We start from the raw sequence: 27,108 nt of genomic DNA, 5'->3' as shown, positions 1-27,108 counted from the left end.
CTGTAACTAGAGTTAATATGGTCAGTATACATCTGTAAGCTGAAGCAAATTGGTAGCGGATTGGTTGCTAAGCGTGTTGATTATCTATAAAGTAAAGTTATAAGAGAGTTGCTGTATTCTTTACTTATCGATCATATTTTTTATAGATAAATTTATGCAGTAAGCGTGGATGCTTTGCATTTCATGAAGTATACTACTGGCGTTGATGTTTTATGCAACATTACTGCAGGATCCGAAACGCTTCATCGAAATGAAGTAAGAGAAGATACTGTAGTATTGCTATCACGCTTTTATTAGCAAAAAATTGCGATTTAACACTATGAGGGTTATTGTCATTCTAGTTTTATAGGTCTAAAAAGATGCTCCTTGCAAGCTTTTATGCATAGTTTCCACTGTACTTCTTTGTCAAAAATTTACACTGCACTTGTGTCAAACTAAGCGTTGTTGAAAATCAGTGTGGGAAAACATCATCAAAACGTAACATCCTCCGTTGATGGTCACGCACGTACGTACGATTTGTACTATACTTGTATGTTGTACATAATACAGTAAGGCAATAAAACTTTATTTAACTACTGATATTGATTTTTACGAAAATTTATTCAAAATTAAGATATCTATTGGTAACTAATCTTAGACACTGCTTACATCTAACTATTTTGGAAAGAGTTCAAGTTTCGAAAGTAATTCAATTGATATTTATTGATTTATTAATATTATAACTACTAAATAAATTTCTTTACATTACTGTTGTCAAAGTGACTCATATAGTATAGATTCGTTAGCTTATTACAAATGTACATTTCCAACGACGATAATACAGTAAAAAACAAACATTAGCTTATTATATTGGTGAAACTTAGCTGTTCATTAAATAAAATTGAAAGAACTCATTTCCGTTCGATGTAGTAAAAAAGCAGAAGTAAGAGAAGAAGAATGCTTTATTACGTATAGACGAAGTTACTTTTATGTTTAGCGTTATCAAATTGTTGCTGATATGCAGTTTTGTAAGGTAAGTGTCATGAAAAACAATTTCAATTTGGTTTTATGTGTGTTTTTGAATGTGGAGGTGTTTTTTAACATGTATTATCGAGAGCCGACTGTTTTAGTCAGTTGTTAAAATTATAATATTAGTTATTGTGTGAGACCTATGCATTATATAAATCTATATATTGTTATTTTTTTTAGTTTGGGTTATTTGAGTACACCTGAGAAGAAAGGTTTTCAAATTGGATGCGGAATGAATTGTGCTGTGAGGTGGATGTCGATGTAAAATTTGATAACCAAAAACCCTTAAAGCCAGTGTACCCGAGGCAGAATGGCTTAGTCTATTTTGGAGTAAGTAGTTAAAGACAAGGTTATCGATAATCAAGTAAGAGTTGTGTTGTATAATAAATACATTTTGTTTTATATTTTAGGTAGTAGAACTTTTTTGCTTGCCATGAATTTATCAGTGAAACCTAAAGTAGAGTCAAGATATGTTAATGGAAGGTCTATGGTACACTGCAATTGCTGGATAAGCCTAAGTTATTAAGTCAAAGAGCGATATTTAAGGGTTGTGGTGGCTCTTAGAATGTAAGGCAGAGGCATTTAAAACGATCTTGCTCTTGTTAACGAGAGTTCAAAATTAAATGGGTTATACATTTTTCCTAACATCTGTGCCGAAAATTCATTGCATCTGACCGGATTTTGAGCTAGAAAAAACCTCATATCAGTCCTGCCTTATACGCGCAAAACCACGTGCGCAGTTATATATAGTTACATATTATGTGAGGAGGAGCAGCAGCTGCAGTAGCAGTATCAGACGTTGAATTATGTACATATAGGGCTAACAGACGTATAACCTTTACAGTCTATGCAACCCAGAAAATAATTTGATGCATGTAAGTAACATAAGCAAAACAAAGGTTTGTTAGCAAATTATTTCAATTTTGTTTATGTAAAAGGCATCTAAATAATATCGTAAATGAATAAAAAACATCAGCATAAATTAACTTTTAAATGAAATGATTGACTGTCACAGGATCGTGGCCACTGCATACAGTGCAGGGCTGCAGCTTACAGTGCAGAGGTAGAGGTTACAAAAATTATTAATATGAGTACAACAATGAGTACAAATCATCTGAATTATTGTGTCGAACTTTTGGTGGAGGTGTAAGGAAAAAAAGCATATGTACCCCGGCCAAAAAGTGGGACAACTATCGACCGTGCATTACCGTGAAAATATAGTGTGGTCAGTAATAGCCCCACTTTCTGGCCTAGGTACGTAATATACTATAATAGTTGTGAAATGAGTTATAATTATTTTGTTCAAATCAATAATAGATTGGACTTTGTTTTTCTTATAGGCTCAAAGGACATGGTGGTTGCTAAAAGTACGCAAAGGTGTGTGTGAACATAGTCTCTTTTAGATTTTACAAAGATCGGAAAAGATTTCAGGGAGCATTTACATCGCCTTGTGTCTTGATTTACTCTTGCCAAAGGGGTTTTTAACACCTTGCTAGAGATATAAATTTCTGAAAATTATGTTACTTTTTAAGTCTTACATTGGAAAATATTGAGTGCGGGTATGCAACCTAATGAAAAAGCCAATAGTATTTTTTAAAAATGAATAAAAAATAACGTTAAGTACTACGATCTTTTTTGTATTAAATAAACTATCTATATGGTAATGATTTTAGTTTCAATTAAGTTACCCTGATTTTCCCTTGGATAGTAATGCAAAAAAAAAGGTCTTAACTTTTTAGTAAACATACTTAATAACGATTCATAGCCCTTGTTTATACAATAAAAGATAAGTAAGAGAAAGAAAAAACAAAAAAATTATACATAAAATTCAGCTGAACGAAAAGGGAGAAAAGAGAATAAAAAAAAGGAAAAGAGAGATTGAAGAGAAATAAAGGAAAAATACTTATAAGGTGTACTTGTGTAGCTGGGTCTACTACATTTCTTATGTTGATAATGTAATGTGGTTACTTATAAGTGATGCTTCACCATTTGATACGTGAGCGTCAACTTTTTCAACATTCTTGGGAAGGTGTCTTCTTTGAATTAGTGAAGATACCTTGTTGATCTTGCTGAGGTTATAAAAATTTTGCGATCATGTTCTGTTTGCAGTCGTCCTTTTTCAATAGGTAACTGTGCTGATGGTTGCCTTTTCGTGAAGGGATATTGGATGATTCAGTGAATGAGTTTTTTGGCTTTGGATTTTTTGTAACCAGCTTATGGATGTATGATAAGTTATTAGTATGATGACTGTAATAATTAAGTTTCCTCCCAATGCTGAAAGGTGAATTTTTTCTAGAGATTTTTTTTTTTTTATGGTTTGCGATATTTCTCAGTATTTCTCCAATATTTTATAATGACAAGGGGTCCTTTGATTCACCCCTTTGTGTAACGTATGTTTGTTCTTCTCTTCCTAAGTCAAGTATTGGTTATAGTACGAGAAATCATATCCTGGAATAGTAGTGTGGATAGGTTAATGTTAATTCTGGTTTGTAAATGTAGGTCAAATTAAGTTTGATCATGTTAACTTTGTATAGGGTGACGTTGCAAGAATAAACGGTACGTCATCCACTTAATGTTAGGATATTGGATCGTAATAATGGTCGGAGTATGAGAGGGTTTCTAGTAGAATGTTATAATTCCTGAGTATATTTGATCTTTGTGCAATAAGATTTTTCAAAGTCATTTAACAAAATTTCATATTTTCTTAGGGCTTCTACTGTGAATTTGGTATAAAGGTGCAATTCGCAAGTAGAATGGTTATTTTCATCTGTTATTCTATAGGTAGGCTTACATGATAGAAATTGACCATAGTATATATATATATATTCATCCATATAATCTTTATCAGGTAGATAATAATTGTCTTGGTGGTGATTCATAATTAGCTTTTATAACTGGTGCTTTGCACAATCCAAACATTATGACTAAATACTCTTTATGTCTATAGGGAGTAGTGAAAGCTATTCTGTTTCAATCTACTAGAGATACTACAATTAAATAAAATTCGTTAGCTAGATCGAGTACCAAAAAAAATTTTTGAGCTATTATTTAACTTTAATACTTCTGAAATATTACGAAATAGGTAAGCATCAGGGATAGTTTCACCGTTCATTTTTGTGTCATCTTTTATAAGACAATGTCTTTTCTCTTTATTTAATCCTTGCTTTCTGGAAACAATTCAAAGTAGACTATTGTATGGGTTAGAAGAGTCACTAAGGGCTACTTCTTATAATAATTTATTGATCTGATCTCTAACATTCGTGTGTAGAGCAGCAGAGTATCCATGTTGCTTAGTGAAAGCAAGTTTATCGTCAAGTGTTAGTATCGAATATTATACATACGATGTACACGGAGCAGCATCGACTTTGATATAAAACAGATGTGAATTTTCTTTTACTACTTGGCAAAGTTAATTATAACTTGTAATGCCAAAAAATTTTTTTTGTAATATTTCTAATTCTTTCTTCTGTTGTTATCTGGAAAATATTATCACTAAAATCTAAATTGAGGAAATTTTTCATGTCATCTAAATTTCAAGACACGAGATTTTAAGGAGAGATTCTTATTCCTACTGGCTCTTCTCTGGTGCGTTTACAGCCATCAGAAAACAGACTCTTATCGTATGTTACTGCTGCGTTACTTATGAATATACTAAAGTAGTTTTTATCAAGCGCAGGTTTGGTTGACTGTGTCTGTTAGTTGACAATTCAAATAGAAACTAAGTTACAGTATATTAACTATTGGATCCAAACTGGATCCATTATACGGAACGAGTCTGGGTCCATTGTGATCACACTTGTGGATCCATAATGTATTTGTTTGAACTAGGTTACTGGATTATATTACGTGATATGCCTATTCTGGGTGAAATTGTCTACTTTAATGTTTACGTCAATTCATTTGTATAATGTAAAATAATAATAAAATAGAGAGCCAATCATAATTTTTTTAAAAATGTTTTCGCAAAAGTGAATTGCCGTAAGTGCCATTTCAAAGACGTACTTAAGGAAAAGAAGATATTTTGAACCTCAAAGTAGTAACTATCCAGTGTTAAAAGTTTAAGACTGTGAGAAGATTATTTTATTCTGAAAATGTGAGATAAGCGTTCATCAAAATAATGAAAAACAGTGTTTACTACAGAACGAAAACGAGAAATTCGTGAAAAAGTAGTTTAATGAAAAGTCCAAGAATCTAATAAGTTTTCTCCTTGAAGACCCGTGTCCTGTTAAAAAATCTATATCAGACATGAATTGCACTAGTAATGAAAGTGAGTTTGTTAGAAAAAATTTTTTTTGGAATCGCTAGGCTCATCTACTGTCAACCATGGTATAGTACTCAATCACTGCGTGTAAGTAAGTGATACAACTAAAATTATAAAAAAAGGATGCACTAAAGGATGGTGCAATTGATATTAGTTATTTTAGTAAGAGTAACATTATTTAAATCTCGACAAAATATACTACAAATTTTTAAGTTCTAAATAGTCACATAGATTTTTTACCAAAAAAGTTGAACGGTATAGTACCTACATTGTTGTTGTCATATAAGACTTTTTTTAAATGAAAAAAAAGAGCCGTTAACATAACAAGTACTGAAAATTCTACCAACAGCTTATGTAAACTGATATACCTAGGAATTAAAAATCAGCTTATAAATTTATTTAAGCCCAAATAACTCAAAGAACCAGCTTTTAAATAACGCTTTAATGTTGACTTTAAAGCGTTATTTTTTTTTCAATGATAGCTTTCCCAGAAATAGATAGTCATTTAAGGACATTCTATGCTTTTGTTGATAAAACAAACATTTAACATCATCTTGGGTTTATCTTTAGAATTTATCTTTATCAAGTATTTATCTTTACAAATATTTTAAAAAACAGATGTGGTGAGCCATTTGTTGTTTTATTTTATGCATGTTGGATGTCTAAGTATAATAAAAAATTTCTTTACTACCCTTTAAGGATAAGCAATTCTAACCAATTTAAGTAATCCAACTCCAGATGACTTCTAAAGAGATGCTGGAACCCTTGTGAAAATGGGGCTGTGGAAGGCGACAAAGTATAGATTTTTTGTGTTATACGCTGGCTATGTTATACTTGAAAATATACAGCCACAAAAATTGTATTATCATTTTTTATTAGTAAGCATTGCTTGCAGAATTTTGCATTTAAGGAAACTGTATAAAAAGAAAATAAACCATGCTTGTGCTTATTTAATTACTTTTGTTAAATTATGCTGCACTTTGTACGGATTACATTCCTTGATCCAGAATAAACATTCATAAATACATGTAAGTAATGACGTTAAAGGAATAGATTGCCTGCTGAATAATTAACTAACGTATAGCTTTAAGACTGAGCTACATTCACTTAAGAGGATGGTGCGTAGTGGCCATTACCCCCTTGAGCAAGTAAGCAAACAATTAAGTCAAAGCAATAAGCCAACAATTTTATCACTAGACGATACTAAAACTATTTGGAACATCAAAAATAACTGTGGATTTAATGAAATTTGCTTAAAACGCAGAAAATGTAAATTTACTAGTAAAGATTCAAATAGTACAATAATGACAAAAAATAATTAGATTTTATGAATAAAAAACATTAACTTAAGTATTTTACAATTTTCTCATGTTGAAATAAAAGCTAAAATTCTTGAAATTCATGGAGAAGCTTTCAAATTTTCCCATGTTTATCACTCTTTATTATATACTTAATAAAGCCTACTACTTCTAGGAAAATTCTAAGTTGTAAATAACAAAGTTGTATAAAGATACATACATAAATTATAACACCAAGTATGACATTTAAGTAGATATACTTATCGACATTATCACAAAGCTAAATGTATCTCAGTCTTAGTTCAACATAAGATTTGGCAGCTTTAGCACAGTCAAAAGCAGCAGCATTGTACTAAGTGAAAAAAATTACCAACAGTAATTATGAAAGCGTCGAATAAGTGTAAAGGGCTTACTCTTTTGTTCAATACAAAATGAAGCAGGCTGAAATCTCAATTAAGTATGCTTTTTCTACGTTGAAAATGGGCTTTTCATGATTCTAGGTCAAGCATACTAAAAATTCGTACTCTACATTAATTAATTCTAATGTTCATAAATAAGGGTATAAAACAAAGACTTGATAGGAAAGATCACAAGTAAAATAAAAGATCGAAAAAATCTGATGTTCATTTTACTCATCTTGTACTGTCTTATTATTTAAGATAAACTTTTTTTTCATACTAAAAACCCGCTTTCACCAGAGAAAGTTTGCATTTTATTATTGATCTAATAAAAATGAATAGCTCTCCTTCAGAGACACGAGAACCTTATCTTGGCGAAATTTTTGGAAAGTATGGTAAGAAATCCGCCATAGTAGACTATTATATTTCTGTTTTATATACATGTCTATTTCTTAAAACATTTTTAAAACATAAAAGCTCGTTGATGTTGCTTACCAAGGTTAAGTTCAGAAAGCACATGTTAAGAAAAAAGTCTGGACCTGTAGAAAAGTTATTCGAGGTGCCCAGGCTGCAAGAAGTAGTAATGCGTAGTCAAAAGATTATATGCAAGTCTCTCGAAGAGCCTGTCGTTATTCCCAGAAATAACTTGAATGGTACCTTACAGTCTTTGTAAAAGAAACGTATAAAATTACAATACTTATGAACCATTTCTAATTATTTTTGATGACAGTCTATGAAAAATATTAGAATCCATGTAATGTTTGAATAAATCAGTTAAGCAAAGCGATAAGATTCGTCTAAAATAAAGAGTTTATTATTATTATTTACAACTATGTACAATATTATAAGTAAGCACGTTTTTAACTAGACTAAAGTAAAGAGAATCAACAATCAAGACTATTGCTTAACGGATCTCTCAACAATCACTGAAACTACTAATATTTCACAAACTCAGAATTGTTTATAACAATTCTGATTAAATTCTATTGATTTTATTTATCTTAAATAAAGTATCTTAAATAACTATGTTTAAATTTCTGTCTCTTGAGTCAATACTTGACAATTTTTTCTATCTATCTCTCTCCATCATAAGGCTCGTGTCGAGTATCTGTTGTGGCAGACACGAGACGGTTTCTTACCAGCATGCTTTAATTTACGCACGAAGCTTACATCTCCCCCCCTAGGACGTTAATTCTTTTTTTTTTTATGTGGAATTGACGTTGGGTCACATCTCCATAGGAATGAGCTTCGTAATGTGGTATAAACCTTTTGTAGTCTTTTTGTTGTTTGTGTCGATCCTGTATATCGAGTCTGATATTTTCTTCTCTATTTTGAAAGAGCCGGTTCTAATTTCTTCCAATTTTTTCCTATTCAGTTTATTTTTGTTCATTAGGTAGACCATGTCACTCTCTTTAAACCTGTAGTTTATTCTGCTTTTGTCGTATAATGATTTATTGTAGTTATGAGACTTTCGTGTTCGAAGTAGTGCCTGGTTTCTGTCTATTTCTAAGTTTTTTTTGTATGTCTCGTTGTTTTTTAGCTCTGGTGGCAGCACATCGGTTTGTTCTCTATTCAGTAAGTACTCAGGTGAGAAACCTGTGACCGAATGGTCTGTTTCGTTATATTTTTTTCTGCATTCCTTCGCCACTGTCGACCAGGCTATTTTCTTAGTTTTTTCGTTTATGTTGCAACGTATCTTGTTCACCAGTGTTTGGTTTAGTCTCTTGTTTAGCCCATTAGAAAACGGAGCGTCCACGGCTGTAAAGATTACTTTGGCCCCCCGTTCTTTCACATACTTTTCAAGTTCTTTTGAACTTATACCAGGGTATTGGTCCGCTAGTATAATTTCTATTTTTTCGTCGGGTGGGACTTTATTTAACAGGTTTATAAAGTCTTTTGCTGTTTGGTTTTTTGAGCCTTAAATGTATGCATAACTAGTGAAATGGTCTTCCAGTAGGTGTAGATATTTTTTTGTTGATCTTTGTCCACCAAACCCACCGATAGTGTCCAGAGACATTATTTGGAACGGTCTTTCTGCTGGACCCAGGTGTGACATAAGACCATAATTTTTGTTTAGTCTTGTTTTATTTTTTATACATATGTCACAATTACGTATGTGTTGAATGTTTTTTCTTAAATTTGGTGCCATGTAGAACAAGTTTATTTTGCGTGCAATTTGATCTGTACCTGCGTGGCCATAGTCATTGTGTATGCGTTGTATTAAGGTTTTACTGTATTTTTCACTTAATATTATTTTTTCTTTTCCTTTGATCTTTTTGTCGTAGACTCCATTTTCTTGTAAAAGTTTACTTGTGTTTCGCATTATTCTTTCATTTTTTTTTGGTCGTCTATTATTTTTTGTAATGATATGGAATTTATTGTTACATTATTTGCTGTTATTAACACATCTTCTAAATTTTCTTCAGGTTCTAAAACTGGGTTTCGACTTAAAAAGTCTGCCTCTCCATTATCTTTTCCAGAGTTATATTTAATATCGCAGTTGTATTGGGATATTTAGTGTATCATGTCTCCCAATTCTTCATCTGGTCTATTTCTGAAGTTTAAGTTTTCCAAGGGTTTGTGGTCGCTGTAGATTGTGAAAAATCTTCCAATCAGCCAGTGTTGCCAGAACTTTATGCTTTCCTTGATGGCTAGGCATTCCAAGAAGATTGCTTTTTTCTTTTTTTGTGATTCATTTAATTTCTTCGAGAAATATCCCACTGGTTTCATGTCACCGTTTTCTTGTGGTTGTTTGAGTATAGCTCCAAGACCCTTAATGCTAGCATCTGTGAATAAATAAATTTTTGATTTTGGGTTAAAAATTGCTAAGATCGGCTCCGACTTAAAATATTTTTGATTTTATTGAAAGCGATTTCACATTCGGTTGGCCAGGTAAATTTTTTTACTGTTTTTCTTAGCTGCGCATGTATAGGATCGAGTATTTCTGTAATTTTTGGCACATATTTTCTTTCAAAGTTAATTTTTTCTAGGAATTGTCTAATGTTTTTCTTGCTTTCTGGTGTTTTAAAGTCTTTTATGGACTTTATATTATCTTTAAGTGGTATTACTGTGTCGTTTTTTATTAAATGCCCCAAATATTTTACTTCATCTTTGGCAAATTTGCATTTTGTAAATTTTAAGTGTAAAGCTTCTTTTTTTATTGCATCTAGGAGAAGTTCTATATGTTTCAAATGTTCCTCAAATGTTTTTGAAAAGATAACTATGTCGTCTATATAATTTGTACAAAATTCCTGCAAGTTAAATTTTTTTACTATGTTAACTAAAATTCTTTGAAAGATGGCTGGCGATGTTTTTAGTCCATAAGGAAGGCATCTCCACTGGTAGTGACCTTCTTGAGTAATAAGGCCAGTCTTTTTTCTGTCTTCAACTCTTAAAGGAATGGACCAAAATGCCGAGTTTATGTCCAGTGTTGTAAAATATTTACAACCTACCGTCTTTATTAATAGATCTTCTATCAGTGAAAAAGATTGAGCTTGTGGAACAACTATTTTGTTCAGTTGTGTAAAGTCCACGCACAGTCTATTTTTCTTATTTTCTTGTTTTTTGAATGATAATATTACTGGTGCTGCAAAGGGACTGTATGAGTCTTCGATCAAGCCATATTTCAAAAGTTGTGAGATTTGGTCTTCAATTTCTTTTCTGTCTTCAATTGTACATCTGTAGGGTCTTTTGTAGCAATATTTATCTATCTGTAGATTTATGAAAGCTTCATCATTTTTTACTTCTCTGACATCATATTTATCTTTGGCAAAAATGCCTTTATAATTATCTATTAGATCATATATTTTCTTCTTTCTTTCATCGTTTAAGTAACTAGTGTCTACCTTAAATTTCTCTGTGTCGATAAATTCATTAAAATTTACCTCATATCTATCATTAATTTTCGTATTATCTTTTTTTTCTTTTTCTTTTGTGTGTTTAAATTGAATATTTAAATTCTCATCATGAGTCAATCCAAATTTTTTTAGACTATCTAAACCTAAAATTAGGTCATATTTAAAAATTTCATTTTTATACACAAAGGCATGTATAATTTTCTTTATTCCATTGATTCTTATATTTGATTTTACCAGACCATAACTTTGGCCTTGCCCACTAATTGTTTTTATGTTGAATTTTCTTTTTTCTTTCTTAAATTTATCTTTTATTAATTTTGAGTTCATTATTGTTATTCTTGATCCAGGGTCATAAAGCCCTTTAACTTGACTTGCCCCCACTGATTGAAATAAAAGTATTGTTAGAAGATTCTTTAGATCTTCGTTAGATAATTGTATATTTAGAAGTGTATTTGTTAATATGTCTTACTTTTTTTTTTTGTTGTTGTACCAGCATAAATTTTCTGGATAAAATCTATTTTTTTTCCTTTTGATTCACAAATTTCGCATGGATTTTTCTCTTTTTTTTCGGTTTGTTTTTTAAAATTTTGTTTAACTGGAAGTGATTTTTTTTTATCAATTATATCTTTTACTAAATGTTCCAAGCTTAAATTATTAAAAAAACATCAACCTCTTGAACTTTTTGTCTATCTATTTTATCTGTTATAGAATTTGGTAAGCCAGAGGCAACTATATCAATCAATATAGATTTGTTAATAGAACTATTCACTTCTAGTAATAATCTTTCTTTTTTCAATGCATAATCTAGTAGTGAACCTTTTAGATACTTAAAATTCATAGCATACTTAACTGGGGACCAACCTTTATCAGCATATGTTTCTGTCAAGCTCAGTTCCCACGATGACCAATCTGACTCCACTGTGTGCTTTATCAGCATTGAGCGATACCAATCTTTGCAGGAGTCATCCAGAATTAGTCTTAATATCTTAATTTTTTCTGTATCTGTATTCAATTCCAAGTGAAGATACTCTTTATTAAAAATATCTATCTATTGTGACACGTTGGTTGTACTTTTTGAGAACTTTTCAATTGAGAATTTTTCCACTAAATTTAATTTATTTTGTGTTTTGGGTACGTACTGAGTATTGACTGTAGGCTTTTTAAGTTCTGCTTTTTCTTGTAGATAACCATTTAACTGCATGTTTTTATTATCAAAATAAATTTTTTCTAATTGAGGAGTAAGTGTTATCCACACCGCTCTTTTTTCGTACCTTTTTTTTATAGAAGTTTTCACCATCTTAAAAATTTCAGTTTTCGTCAATTCTTCATGCAAACCTGCTGGTTATAGTTCTTTTGGTAGTGTACATCGATTTTGATGCGTGTCTTCAATTGATATTAAACCATTAATATTTGATTTATTATCTCCTGGCTTTGGAATTATTGAAAATTCGAATTTTAGTTTTTCCATTTTCCCAATAAATGATTGTTGATTTGTAATGTTTGAATCAATCAGTTGAGCAAAGCGATAAGATTCGTCTAAAATAAAGAGTTTATTATTATTATTTACAACTATGTACAATATTATAAGTAAGCACGTTTTTAACTAGACTAAAGTAAAGAGAATCAACAATCAAGACTATTGCTTAACGGATCTCTCAACAATCACTGAAACTACTAATATTTCACAAACTCAGAATTGTTTATAACAATTCTGATTAAATTCTATTAATTTTATTTATCTTAAATAAAGTATCTTAAATAACTATGTTTAAATTTCTATCTTTTGAGTCAATGCTCGACAACGTTTTCTATCTATCTCTCTCTATCATAAGGCTTGTGTTGAGTATCTGTTGTGGCCGACACGAGACGGTTTCTTACCAGCATGCTTTAATATACGCACGAAGCTTACATCCATATCTAGAATATGTTTTGGGGGTATATACTTGGTAGATATCATGTTTTATTTTCATCAAATCTTAATATTACAGCTTTTTAATAGAATAAAACTGTACCTCATTCAGATGCTGAGAATCCATAAAAAGAAGCTTTATCTTCGAATAAGGGTGAGTTTGAGCCTTATTCGCATAAGTATAATAAAACTTTTGATCTTAGTTTGCGTTTTGAGTACAAAAAAACTTCAGACACTATGCTTTAATGCAGCTGATATAAAGCTGACGTTATTCTGAAATTAAGAAATCTTCAAATAGCCATACAACAACAACAGCAAATTGTTTCTACTAAGAGGGTGGTAAGGCTTACCTCGTTTAGAGAAAAGTTCAAACGTTTATTAGAGTTGAGTAAAGCTGAGGACTACGAACCTTTTGTCGCTGCTCTGTAGGCACAAAAAGATATAAAAAATAATCTGGTAAGTTCTTACTTTAATTAACAACATTAATACAAGTAGCTATAATGTTGCTTTTATTTTCATTTCTGTCTCAGTATTTTTATAGTTGCATTTTTCTCACTCAAGAATCCCGCACAAATTTATCAAGAGTATTCAAAATTTCATAGTAAAATCTGTTGTGAGAGCTCATACTGCACAAAAAAGGGGACAAACTTGTCTTAAGTGAAAGTAAATTTTATGAGCTTTTTGGAGGTTGTTACACAATTTTGTATGCTAATGTATATAAAAAAAAATTAAGGGAATACTGAACTATATCTTATTTTTGCAGACTGCTTCAAGAAAAATTTTTTGTTTGTCATGCAAACTTCGATTAAAAGTAATAAAATATGAAAAGGTTTGGGGTATTCTCATCAACAATACTTTTTTTTAAGGATGACGACAATAGAAAATTCATCGAAAAATAGAACAAAAAAATTTTAGCCTATGAGTGAAAATTAATGAAAAATGGTATGGCTTTAACAAGTTACATTTCAGAAAATAGGTTTTTTGAGATTTATGTATAAGATTTAAAAAAATGGCTGTAAACGATTTATGTATGTGATTAAGAAAAACTGGTTTAACAATTTATCATTAATGTAAATTTCCTCCAAACAAAATTATACGTTCTTTGTGTTCCATAACAAAATTGGTTTTTATTTGTTTACTTTCTCAATAACTTCATTATACATCTTTTTATTTATAATTATAGATCTATAACTTATTGCGCAAAGTGACAAAACATAATATTTTATCATACATTCAGCTTACGTATCCAGTCTGGATCAATTCCTATTCTATTCTATAGAAGTATAATAATCATAAGGTGTATTACGTGATATAATATGTAATCCAGTACCCTACTTAAAACTTATCCATTATTGATCCACAGATGTGAGCACAATTGACCCTGACAATATCTGTATAATTAATCAAGTGTGGGTCCAATAGTCCATTATCTGGATTTGGAAAGGATCAATATCGAAGGAGTTTATTTATTTCGATCCCTTATGTTATAACAAAATCTAGCTTATTCTTAAGCTGAAAGTAAATTTTCTAATATTTCTGTCTCTATAATAAACTAAAAAACAAAGAAAAAGGTGTTTCTAGTGACAAGACATGAAAACGTTATTTTTATCAAACGTTGTTACAGTTACTGTTTGTAATGTTATGCTATTTTGGGACTGATTCAATAGGGGCAGCTTTTTATCCACAATGAAACTTGGTACTAACAAGAATATTTTTATGGCATTGACGTCAGATCTGGTATATATGATTGATGTGTCTTTGCTTTCATTTAGTTATGAGATTTTCAGCCTTACTATCGGCACGTTACTAATGTTTCTTGTGACAGAACTTGACAGACACTTGAAAGATTGCACAAACAGGTTCGTCAGTGGACGCTGATTTGTTTTGTTGAAACTTCTAAGTAAAGGGTAGAACTGCTAGATCCGTTCTACCAACGAATAAATTTGATTTTTGTTTATTAGGGACCAGCTGTTGGCCCAAAGGTCTTCTTTGCTATTACTTATAGTACACTTTTCTTTTAAAATGTTACTTAGGCGTTGTGGTGTTAGTCTTCACTGAATGGAACGGATAGAGATGTGTTAGTGTGTCATATGCCAAGCTGGCGATTATCTACTATTTTAACTTGTATCTTAAGTAATGCAGTAGAAACGTATAAATGAAGTCAAGCCTAATGGCTAAATGCAATAGCTATTGTTAACTGCAAGAATAAATGTATGATTTTAATATAAGTAAGCTTGCTTATACTGTTATCAATAAACAATTAAAAAATAAGACTTCAAATCAGACTTATTGATTCTACGCAATTGGATTAAATTATTTGATTGCCAGTTAAAGAATCATAAGAATTTTACTTTTTTTTGGATAGTATTACAAGTATTGAAATGTTCGTCCTTGCCAATTTAGTTACATGTAATATTTGTTTATCATCACTTATTTTCTTAATACTCTAATCCTTTTCAAGTAATTGAGAAACTCTTATTTCTAGATCATCAGCTATGTGACGAGAAAGTTAATTGTTCTGATAATGTCAATGACTCTAATTGTTCTACGGCTCTAAAGCATTGTGATGTATTTACAGAGTACGAATGTTCTGAACATTCTTGTATTTCTCACGAAGATTTTTGTCGTAACAATTTTGATTGTACTAGTTTGAAATACGTAAATTCAACTTTATGCGGAATTAATGAATGTTTACATAATAACGGTGGTTGTTCACAAGAATGTCATGACCTACCCATTGGCTACAAATGTGACTGCCACTCTGGATTCAAACTTGAGGATGGATATAATTGCAAAGGTAAGTAAACAAACGTCCAAGTAACTTACGCTTATTTAATGTTTAAAATATCTTACATTGACATGTGAGAAAGTTATTCAACTGTTTACTCAGAAATTAATTCAGAACACAAAAAAGGTTTATACTTGCCCACATGCTTTGACTTTATTTATAAAGCTATAAGCTACAAGATCGTTGATTTCGATACAGTGTTCCTAATCTTAGATATATGTGACTTTTAATAACAGTACTAATTATATAAGCTACACTGACATCTCAAACTCAATTAAAAACGTTTTTATGGTTATTCGTATGGTTTGTTGTCAAAGTGATCAGTGATCCATTGGGGGCGAAATGTGAAAAAATAAATAAATACAAGTAAAGTGTATTTAAATTTTCTTGCGTTGATTTAATAATGCGCAACGTTTCGCTGACAATATGCGCCAGCCTCATCAGGCGCAGGTACGCGAGAATTCGTAAGTTTGGTTGACTTTGTCAGTCGATAGCACGACAGGTGACGAGTAAGTCAACCAAACTTACGAATTCTCGCGTACCTGCGCTTGATGAGGCTGGCGCATATTGTCAGCGAAACGTTGCGCGTTAATAAATCAACGCAAGAAAATTTAAATACATTTTATATGTATTTATTGATCATCTTACATTTCACCCCCAAGGGATCACTGATCACTTTGAATTTCCAGGTTATTCGTATGCATCTATTCAAAATTTGTTTGACATTATTTAAAATGATTAAACAGTACACATGAGCTGACTTATTCAAAAGCAAGATTGAAAAATGCTGGAGGCATAATTTAACAAGAGCTGCTATGAGGGGTCTCTTTAACCCTGGTCAGAACAAAGTTTCTTTCGCTAATGAGAAAAATGTGAATAATGGCATGCTAATTGACACTTTCACAATCAGCGCAACCGCATACAGTGTTAGAAGAGACTACTTAATCGAATTAAACTTTGCATGTATTCACAGCCTCTGCTGTGAGTGTTGTGAAAATTGTGTGATGAAAAAAGCTACTGGCCGAACACAAACAAAGAAAGCTTAAGAAAAAAACGTGTCAAGTCGTTCAGCATGCATACACTTTAGTAACGCTCCCATTTGCTTGGGGAGTGTAACGCGTGATGAGGAACTTTGTTGCAACAAATGCAAAAAGACATTGCCCTAATGAAATGCAAATAAAATTTTTGGACAACCAGCTTTAATACAAGCATAAGAACTAATCAACTTCCTCATTTTGTGCCTCAATTTAAGATGTACTTCACGTTTGCACAAGTGACAGCTTTTTTCCTTTCAAAGGTGGCCTTGAACAGAAAGGGAGAGCTGAGGGTGGTTGGAGTAGTCTTCGAGGATATCGATCAGCGGTCGAGATCGACTAGCAAGAAGCACCCTGTGCTTGTAACTGTAGGTGTGGAAAAGTGGTGCACATTGCCGTGTTCGGAGTCTCTAGGCGTAGTGCGTCAGAGTTCTGCTTGAACCCGATGTCACTACTTGAGATGGTATCGTTGATGGGTGGTTTAGCAATCAGTATAGAGCAGTAGTAAACATCCTGTGCTAGAGACTCTGGACGTGGAGATGTAAAGCACTTTTGCTGGAATCCTTTTTCCCTACTGGAGCTGTTGCCACTTGGGAGCGGTAGGGTAGTGACCAGCAGTAGTCCAGGAATGCTAGTTGCCAGTATATTGGTGAGATTCTCACAGTAGGTGGACGACAATACCCCGTTATGCAGACAAGGATGGCGAGAGTAGGTAGAGTTAAAGTCAACACGTAGAGACTTTGGCTTTGTTCAATACATAAGTGTTCATTGTGCGAAACTATCGCTCTAGCCACTGCTTCCACACAAATCTCGTCAAGCAAGAACCTGGCACAGGCTTGGATCATGTGATCCGGGTGGATGATTGCAAGACGTCGCACAGCCCTTCTTATATACTGTAAACTACTTTTTTACTTGCATTGTTTAGTAGAAACTAGTAGTTGCCACCTAGTGGGCGATAGGTGGTACTATCAGGTGCAAAGTTTTGCAATCGGAGCTATGCGTGACATTTAAAAATCAAATTTATGTGAAACGATTAAATTTAATGAGAAGTAGTTTTATTGATTGAATTCAATGAGAAGTAGTTTTATTGATTGAATTTAATGAGAAGAAATAATAATTATTAAAATAATACCCTGAATGGTAACACATTAATGAAACATAATTATATACGTATACGTGTATGCACGTACGTTTAGTGATATGTGTGTGTTTGTATAAGTATTATATAAGTATGGTAATTGTTCGATAAAATTTTGTGGAGAACACGTATTGTATACTTCAAAGCGTCGTTACTTAGAAGCCCGAAGATCGTTCCATCGGAAACAAAGCAAGTAATTTGGTGAACGTATTGTCTATTCTCTGTTCTGATAGAAAACTCCAAAAAAATGGCCAAAAGATGTTTAATTTGGTGTGCAGGTGGTGTCTTATACAGCTTATCACAGCACTCTTCAAAGTGACTGCCAAGCTTGCAAGAAATCTAAATATGTAAAAAACTGCCTAAAAATTTTTCTCAGAGACTTACAGTCTAATGCATTAATAATTATCATTCAATTAAAAGTGATTTGAAATGCGAGAGTAAATTCTTTTACCTTTTGTTTATGAGAAATATTGGTTTATAGCAAGCACAAATCGTATTTTAGCATTGAAAAAGGTGTGATAGTAAAAGATTGTTATAAAATTTTGTCATACTGACGGCTATCACTGAGTTTCGTTTGAATTTGATTAAAAAAATAGCATACATATGCATTAGCCAATACAGTGATGCAGTAGTGTACTCTTTACCTAACGTGCAAGACTTATTACTATTGCACTAATTTGCTGGTACGATATCAACACGGTGTATAGTAAATTTAAGTACTTCTTTGAAACGCACACATTAAAAAGTGCTATGTGTACTTTAAGGTAAATAAAAGATATGTTTTTAGTTTTTACATAAATTCATTTCTGGTTTGAATTCAACTTCTCCATTTAAATTCACATAATACTATTTATTATTAAAAAAACTTACGCTAGCCACAAAAGTAAGGAGTGCACTTTGGACTTTTCATTATTTTGTAAACTGTACGATTAACTAATTATTACCCAAGGACTATCAACAAATATTAATTATGCACTATCGACCTTTCGTTTTTCATCAATAATAGCCTTTACTATTACACCGTTGTCATTCACAACCAAAAAAATGAGTGCTTTGGACTTTACGTATTTTTTTTTTTCACAATTTTGTTTATTTAATTTCAAACGGGCTACATTACCAATATAAGGCAGTGTGTTGTAAACTTCTTATTAATAACTCTAATAGAACTATTTACCATACACTATAGCGGTTAATATCAGTATTGATTAAGTGGGTTTTTATAATAAGACTTATGCTTTAAATATAAAAAAATACGCTACATGTAAAAGGAAGCAAGATAGAAAAAAGCAAGTTTTACGAGTATTCTAAGAGGAAAAAAAAATCGTAGCTTTCAAATAGAGAGGCGTTGAGTAATGTAAAAACATTGCCTCAATTTTTTATGTTTGTCATATACCTTCATGAAACGGAAGGGAAAAATCATCGAAATAATTATATTACGTTAATTACAGAATTACGATAATGAAGATATGATTTTCTAAGGTCATCCGTGTACATAACCTTCAAAAAATTAAAAAAATGCGCCATATTTTCAATACAAAGCAAAATATACCAAAAACAACAATTTTTACAGCGATTCTAAAGAAGAAAAAAACATTGTTGCACACAAGTAGAGAGGCCTTGAGTTATAAGACGACGTTACCCCTAATTTCAGTGTTTTGGATATTCTTTTATAATATCAAAGTGGAAAATTTTAGAAAAAGTTATAGCATGTTTGTTCAATTATTACAAGTGTGTAGGATTCATTTCCTGTTTTTTTGCCCACCAATAACTTTAAAAATGATTTAAAAAACGCAAAATCGCTAACTAAAAAAAAGGTTTCCCAAACATAAATACTTCGATGTGTGCGCGCGTTTGTGTTATTTTAATAAGCAATTCTATTGTCAACGAACATTATGCTAACATTCTTATGACAGTATAGACCAGTAAAGGAACCAGCCAGGTTACAAAATTTCTGTCAGGCTGAATTTTTGATACACTATGTTTTCGAATGCGCTGATCACGGGAAAAGTACTTAAAAATTCAAAATCGGCCATGATCATTGTAAAATTGCCGTTTTTTTTTTGCAAATTTTTTAGGAAAACGCAAATATTTCGAGAACGAAAATGCGTAGCAAAAAACGGATTGCACTATTCGAAAGATCGCGAAAAAATGCATGAGAAACCTCTTTCATCTAGATTTTAACAAGCGCAAAATCTCAAGAAAAACAGTCGGTAAGATAATGATGCAAAGAAAAGGGAGAGCTAGTAGCCCTATCGTGACACCGCCTGGTTGAAAAATATATAGTAATAAGAGAGAGGTGGTGGAGGAAGCCAATTCAGTGAACTATATATGTATATCAATGTTTGGAGAGTTGCATTAAGGAGATGGCAGTACATAGTAATAAAGAACGCGTATCATTGTTTTGTGTACGATTGTGGCTTAGTATATATCATTAATGAATCCTAGATTGTGCACAAGGATTGTTTATTAAATCTGCTGTGGCACAGTTATGTTGCGAGCGCATCAAAGTAATCGAAGATTGTGTGATAACAGGTATAATGAAAATATCGTGTTCCTTAATCCTTAAGTCTAGAGTGTCTATTGTTATTATATAGTATTCAAAGGGTCAATTTTAATGTGGTAGTGGCGTTTTAACGTATTATAAGTGTTAGTTAGCAAGAACGATTGTAAAGCTAGCAAACACGCGATAGGTTGGAGTGTGCTGCAATATTACCTCCACAGAATACGTTATACTTATTCTTTTGTAGGAATAAAAATATGAAAATTAGTGCAATTTTCTCGTATATTTGCGGATCAAGTTATCCAATGAGAGGTGCACATGCATATACTCTAGGAAAGTGGTAAAATCTTTTTAAAAGTAAGGGTCAGTTAAGTTAGCGATATTTCTGTGTTCAGCAAGTTGTCATCAGAAAAAATTTTTTTTTCCACAAAATACAAGTGTTTCTACTATACATCCTTACATGTTTGTTATGTCAAAAACGTGTTGAATGTTTGTTGTACGACCGATGACTTGTTAGGAACAAGCAATTTAAACAATTTGTTGTAGCAAATGTGAACAGGGCCAATATTATACACAATTATAATGTTAGTAACGAATGGTAATTAACGTAAAAAATATCTTTGATTAATTCTATTTGAATCACTCTTTATTTTAATCAAATCATCATCTTTCTATATAAATCAGATTAACGTTGCTACTATCATTCTTGGTTTATTGAACAATTTTTATTAGTTCTGTTTTTAGAATACAAATAAAAAAAAGTGTTGTTAAATATTTGATTGTAAAAAAACTTATAAAAGCAGTGTAAGTTGTGATACGGTAGCCAGGGATTACAACTAGCGTGCGTGTGTGGTTTTTACCTTAATCTATTTAGTTATTTATAACAACACTCAGTATAATATTATGTTTAGATTCTACTAGGGAAAGGAACCGGGATTTAGCTGGCAGTGTACAGTGCTGACTGCAGCAGCATGTAGTGCAATATAGCAAGTATCGTGGACTAGCTTTTTATGACCTATGTAATGGCACTAGTCTGCTGCCACTACAATCAGCACGGCGCACTTCCAATTAAAAATAACACTTTGCGTCTAGTTGTGAACTAAGAGTTTATTTGAATCCACCTAATAACTGAAATATAAGATTCGATTGGCACACCACGAGGACGCTTCCTATGATGTGGCTTACTAATCTGTGTGTTGCTATACTTTAATAACTTCCGTAGAGGTGCTTCGGGTTGACTCTATTTAAACATTTAGGGATGGGTAGTAATGGGAGGACCACTTTCACTCACTGTATGCACAACACTAAGATAACCTGGCGTCACCTACCAGTTCAATTTTTCGGCCGGACTAATCGTCTTGTTCCTGGCGATGCTGCGTGCGTCACGGGCAGCGGAGAGCTTGGGCGACCTGGTTAACGTCGTCGAGGTTGTGTGTTGGCACTAGCTTGCAGTGTTGCGGCTACTTAGTGGCTCGGCAGGCGAGAGTCTAACGTTGCCACGTCGTGCAGCACCAGTACCAGCCTCGCAGCGAGCCCAAGTGTCTATCCTTGTCTTGCCACGCAGGCGCAACGTACTTTCTACGGTCTGCCACACACACCACCCAACACGGCCTCACCGGTCGACCACCGCTACCAAGCTATCTCCCAATACACTGACAGCTATCGCTCACGAGCCTACAGCCTACTTGCATGATATTTTTTATGTACACATTACAAAGGTGCCTTTATAGGACCACGGGAGGGAGAGTCAAGCCGAGCTCTTAGATTGTTTGTATTATTACGGCCTCCGGACCTTGTATCGAAATTCCGCGTGTTATACTTAGTAAGCCACATACTCGAGGGAAAGAGAGAGCTATCTTTGAGACTCTCGCCGTTTATTTGCGATGATAAGGGCTCTGTGACGTGCTTATACACACCTTCGATTCGCCACGTCACAAATCCCCCCTCACAAACCCTACTTCCACCTTGCGCAGTTCAAGTTAATCTGCAGGTGTAGGTCCAATCGTAGAAACTATCAAAAACTTGACGAAAGTGTGCATTGATGTGAGTGTGTAAACCGTAGTTGTTTGTGTAGTGTCATGTACCGTCTTCATCTTCCAGATCTTTTCAGGATATACTGGTCGGCATTATGTTGCCTTGTTCTATGTATTTGTAGTTATGTCGCGCTGTTGTTATGTCATTTACTCAGTGTATTATTATTGCTATTGTCTATACTAGTTTGTGGTGTGCCAACACATTAACAAAAAAATCATTACAAAAAATAATTTAAAAAAAAATCGTTACAAAAGAAACACAGACAAAAAAAATAGACGGTTGTACATTATTCGTTGCTAAGAAATGTACAGGCGTTTACAGAATGATTTTTACTGAATGGTTAGAACTATAAAGTATGTATTAATAATAATGGGAGTTATATAAAAATAATTATATTAGTGAGGTGAAAGCAAAGGGTTACGTTATTCGTTTACTATTGGAAATTTATTTGAAATGAAAAAATTTATTCCATAAATCTTGTGACCACTTTACTTTCTTCCTCAGGTACTAGTGCCATAGTGTATTACATGTGTATTGGTTACCTGATCGCCCAGCCTACCCGTGCCCAAATTTCGCCAATACCTTGGCGTGTAATTGTACACGAATTTCGTCGTATTTTGTACGACCAGGTTACCAGCGCTATACGTGTTGGCCACTGTAGTATAGCTTGTTGTTATGTATGTGATTTTGATAGTTGTTAAATAAATTATTCCAATTAGATAAAAAAAATACTCATTTATTTTCTCTATAATCACTGAGTCCCTTCAGGGGAACTTACAAAAGTTAAAAAAAAAACGAAAATTTACTAACAAAAAATTAAGTTATTTAAGCAATTTATTTTAAATTGCGCAAAGAAAAGAAAGAGAATTGTAAAGGAAAGAGAATGAAAAAAAATAAAAAAGTGTGAAAAAAAAGTAACAAAAAAAAATATTAGGGGGTGGTAGGGGGTCGGTAGGGGTAGCAACTTGCCAGCTCGGCCAAGTATTGTCACCTTTTTTCCCGCCAGCCCTCGCGGCAATATAGACAATGTGCTACTGTTACGTTCCGGAGTCCACACCGGTAACAAAATTTCTACGTTCGGTCGTAGCGATATCGTACGAACCGGTGCCCAGCTTGTCCGCAACCCCAGCAAGCAGTTTCCGGAGCTGGTTTCAGAGGTAATACCTCCTCTTCTGGGAGTGGGGGTGGGTTCTTGTATCTGTTCTGGCTCTGCCTGCTCCTCGATGATGTTGCGGGGAGTACAGGGCGCTTGATCAGGCTGGGTTGGATTCACGGCCCATTCTCCGGGATCGTAATCGTCGATTCCAATGGGCCGGGTTAGCGATATTGGGTTGGATATTGCTTGGTGTCACCGCTTCTCCCACCTCAGTCACTGCCTGTCTCGGACTTCGTCCAGGTCGGGGAGCGGTGTTGTCTCCCAGGGCTCTGGAATCCAGCCTCTGCTGGGCGCAAAGGGATGAGGCTCGGCCTCGTCGTCGTCGTCAAAATTTTTGGCCTGCTGCTGACAGAACATGATTTCTTCGTAACACCAATTCTCCTATCTGGTATTGTGCGGGCCTATGGTGTTTATTGTAATATTTCTCTTGGCGAGCCCTAGCCTCGTCAACATGCTTCTAAGTTAAATCTCTTATAAGAGTCAACCTCTGCATTCGATCTTCCCAGTTTTTCGTGTCCCTCATGTCTAATTTATCTGCGTTCCCTGGCTTGTTGGAATTTTTTATTGGCAATGAATTTCTACCAAAATTCAAAAAGGCTGGAGTCATTTTTGTGGACGCGTTTTCCATGGTATTCATAGCAAAAGCGAACTCTTGTAAGTGAACGTCCCACAGCTGGTGGTCTTCTTCTAAGAATGAACTGATCATTGTGTTTAACGTTCGCATCACTCTCTCGGCGGGGTTAGCTTGCGCGTGATATGGTGGAATTGTTGTATGTTCGATATTTGCGTCAGTGCACATTTCCTTTATATCTTTGTTAATAAATTCCGACCCGTTGTCTGTAAGTATGTATTTGGGAGTTCCCCACCGATTCAAGATCAGTTCCTCAAACGCTTTCCTTACATTCTTTCTGTCTGCTTTGCGAAGAGGTCGCAATTCTACGTATTTTGTAAAGAGGTCCTGGAACACTATGACGTATCCGTTCCCAGTCTTAGATGGTGGTTTTGGCCCTAATATATCCGCGGCCACCACCATCCACGAATGTTCGATATTCCGTTCTCCCATCAGTCCTGCCGGGGCTTGCTGCAAGACCTTATTTTTCTGACATTTCTGACACACCCTAACATATTCCGCGACATCATGGTAGAATCCCGGCCAGTAATGGTGCATGATTAACCGTGCGTAGGTATTATTAACCCCCAAATGTGCCGCTTGAGGCTCTGCATGGACTTCCTGTAGGACTTTACATCTTACTTTTTTCGGGAGAACTATCTTCCATGCATTGAGGTCGGGCATTACCGGGTCTATAAGAGCATTTGGTTTATGGTACCATAGTTTACCCTCGGAGATCTTCCACTTGGGGAATTTATGGGAAGTTTGCTTTACAGATTTTATCCACCTCTTATACCAGTCATCATCTGTAGAGGTTGCTGAGGTTATCTCCTCTATTGCAGCTACCTGGCCTTCATATGCTCGCGACAACGCGTCTGGAACTTGATGTAACTTCCCTTTCCTGTGCATGAATTTCACATCATATGCCTGCAGTGCAGTATTCCATCAAGCTAACCTACCTACTGGATCCTTGAGCTTGTTTAACCATAATAGGCTACTGTGGTCCGTGATTACCGTAAAACTTTCTCCTTGCAGATACCCTCTAAGACGATCTACCGACCAAAGTACTGCTAGACATTCTTTCTCCGTCACCGTATAATTCCGCTCGGCTTTACTCAAAGTCCTGCTTACATAGCAAATATGTTGCTCCTCTCCATCGACTTCCTGAGTCAATACACCAGCAATGGCGTAGTCGCTGGCGTCTGTTTGTAACACAAACGGCTTAGAGAAGTCCGGTCTAGCCAATACTGGCGCTTCGGTTAGTGCTTTCTTTAGGTTTTCAAATGCTTTCTCTTGTTCGCTGGACCATTCCCATTTAATATCCCTAGCTATTAGCTTTGTTAGGGGTGTTTTAAGATCAGCAAGTCCTTTAATAAAACGCGAGTACCAACCAACCATACCAATAAATCGCTTCAGTTGTTTTAAGTTTACTGGCGCTGGGTAATCAACAATTGGTTTGAGTTTGTCTGGGTCTACCCTCAGTCCATATTTATTCACTTTGTATCCCAAGTACTTAACTTTGGCACAGCCAAATTCTGAATTTTTACGATTCATTACTAAGTTGGCATCTTTTAAAGCGTTCAAGACGATTTTTAGCCATTTCTTATGATCCTGGAAGTTTTCCGTCACGACTATGATATCGTCCATGTATGTATAAACGTAGGGCTCCCATTCTGGCTTGATGATTTTGTCCATGATCGCTTGAAAAGTGGCAGGTGCATTCGTGAGGCCATAAGGCATCCGTACGTACTGGTAGAGACCTCGACCCGGTATTGCAAAGGCTGTTAGCTCTTTGCTGCCCTCTTCCAATAATATTTGATGGTACGCTTCGCTAAGGTCTATTTTTGAGATAAATCTTGCTTTGCAGAGCTTATCTAGAATGTTGTCTATCAAACGCATCGGGTATGCATTCTTTTTCGTGACCTCATTTAGCTTTCTGTAGTCAATGCAAAATCGAAATTTCCCGTTAGCTTTGGGGGCCAATAGTGGACAGCTGCACCAAGCACTTTCAGACTCCTTTATTATGTTCTCTCATTTGAGTCTTTCGATCTCGTCATTTGCTATTTGCAATACTTTAGGTGCATATCTCCGTGGTCGTTGTTTAATTGGTGCTTGTCTTTGTACATCTATCCGATGTTTTGCAACGGTCGTAACGCCTATTCTTTTGGGACATGGTGGTATCAATTCATCCAAAATTTGGGTCAACTCATCTAATTCTGTAGGGGACAGAGAATGTAATCCTTCAACCGTTTCTGTGGCTGAACAACAATCAGAATCCTCTGCTATTGGATAGAACTTTTCCTATGTCAATTTATCCTGACTCCATGAGTCAGTATTGTAATCTATCAGAAATTATAATTGGCGTAAAAAGTCAATGCCTAGAATTGCTTTGTACTTCAGTCCATCTGCCAGTCCAAACTCGATTGATTCCTTTATACGACCTATTTCAAGGTCTACCTTAATCGTACCTTGTAACAAGATGGGCATACCATTTTATACTGTTATTGTGGACTGACATGGATTCAATTTCACCAATTTTTTTGAAAAATTGTTACCCAAGTAACAATGGGCCGCCCCACTATCAATTAACGCGGATACCCGTGTCCCGTTAATATATACAGCAGTGCCGGATTATAGGGTAGGCAAAGTAGTCACTGCCTATAGGCCCCCACCAATAAAAGGCCCCCACCAACCGCCACCAACGACAAAAGAAAAAAATTTTTTAAATAAAATAAATAAAATATATGACCATGAGTAAGCGACTTAACCCCAACAGTAACAACTAGTAGAAAATACAGGCGAGCGACGGAACCCCACCAATTAGTTAGAGAATCTTAAAGTACAAGCGAGTATTTTGTCCAAAGCTTTCTTCTGTGTGTACTTTATTTAATTTATAAAATTAATGAATTAAATTTTTGTAATTTATTTTTGTAAATTAAATAAATTAATTTAATTTTACAAAAATAATAAATACAAGTGATGTATTATTAAAATTTTTTTTAGTAATTCATAGAAAACAGTACTACAAAAATTAAATAACTCAATTATATTATTTTACAAATAAATTATTCATCTAAAATACTTAATAATGTAGATAAAATAATGTATAAACGTAAA

At 33.9% G+C, this 27,108-nt stretch overlaps 1 protein-coding gene across 1 annotated transcript in view; it reads left to right on the top strand.

The window, feature by feature from the left end:
- The window catches only part of LOC149374067 (low-density lipoprotein receptor-related protein 2-like), a 645,855-nt gene that overhangs the window by 194,071 nt on the left and 424,676 nt on the right, over positions 1-27,108 (top strand). The window contains exon 4 of the mRNA XM_089594970.1: positions 15,217-15,528. Within this exon, the coding sequence (XP_089451096.1) occupies positions 15,217-15,528 (312 nt within the window). The remainder of the gene's footprint in view (positions 1-15,216; positions 15,529-27,108) is intronic.

This window comes from Copidosoma floridanum, unplaced genomic scaffold, assembly GCF_036245765.1.
Source record: "Copidosoma floridanum isolate Cflo_tuat_1 unplaced genomic scaffold, Cflo_Japanese_pri ptg000022l, whole genome shotgun sequence".
NCBI classification, from domain to species: Eukaryota; Metazoa; Arthropoda; class Insecta; order Hymenoptera; family Encyrtidae; genus Copidosoma; species Copidosoma floridanum.
This window is presented reverse-complemented; position numbering and strand designations above follow the sequence as displayed.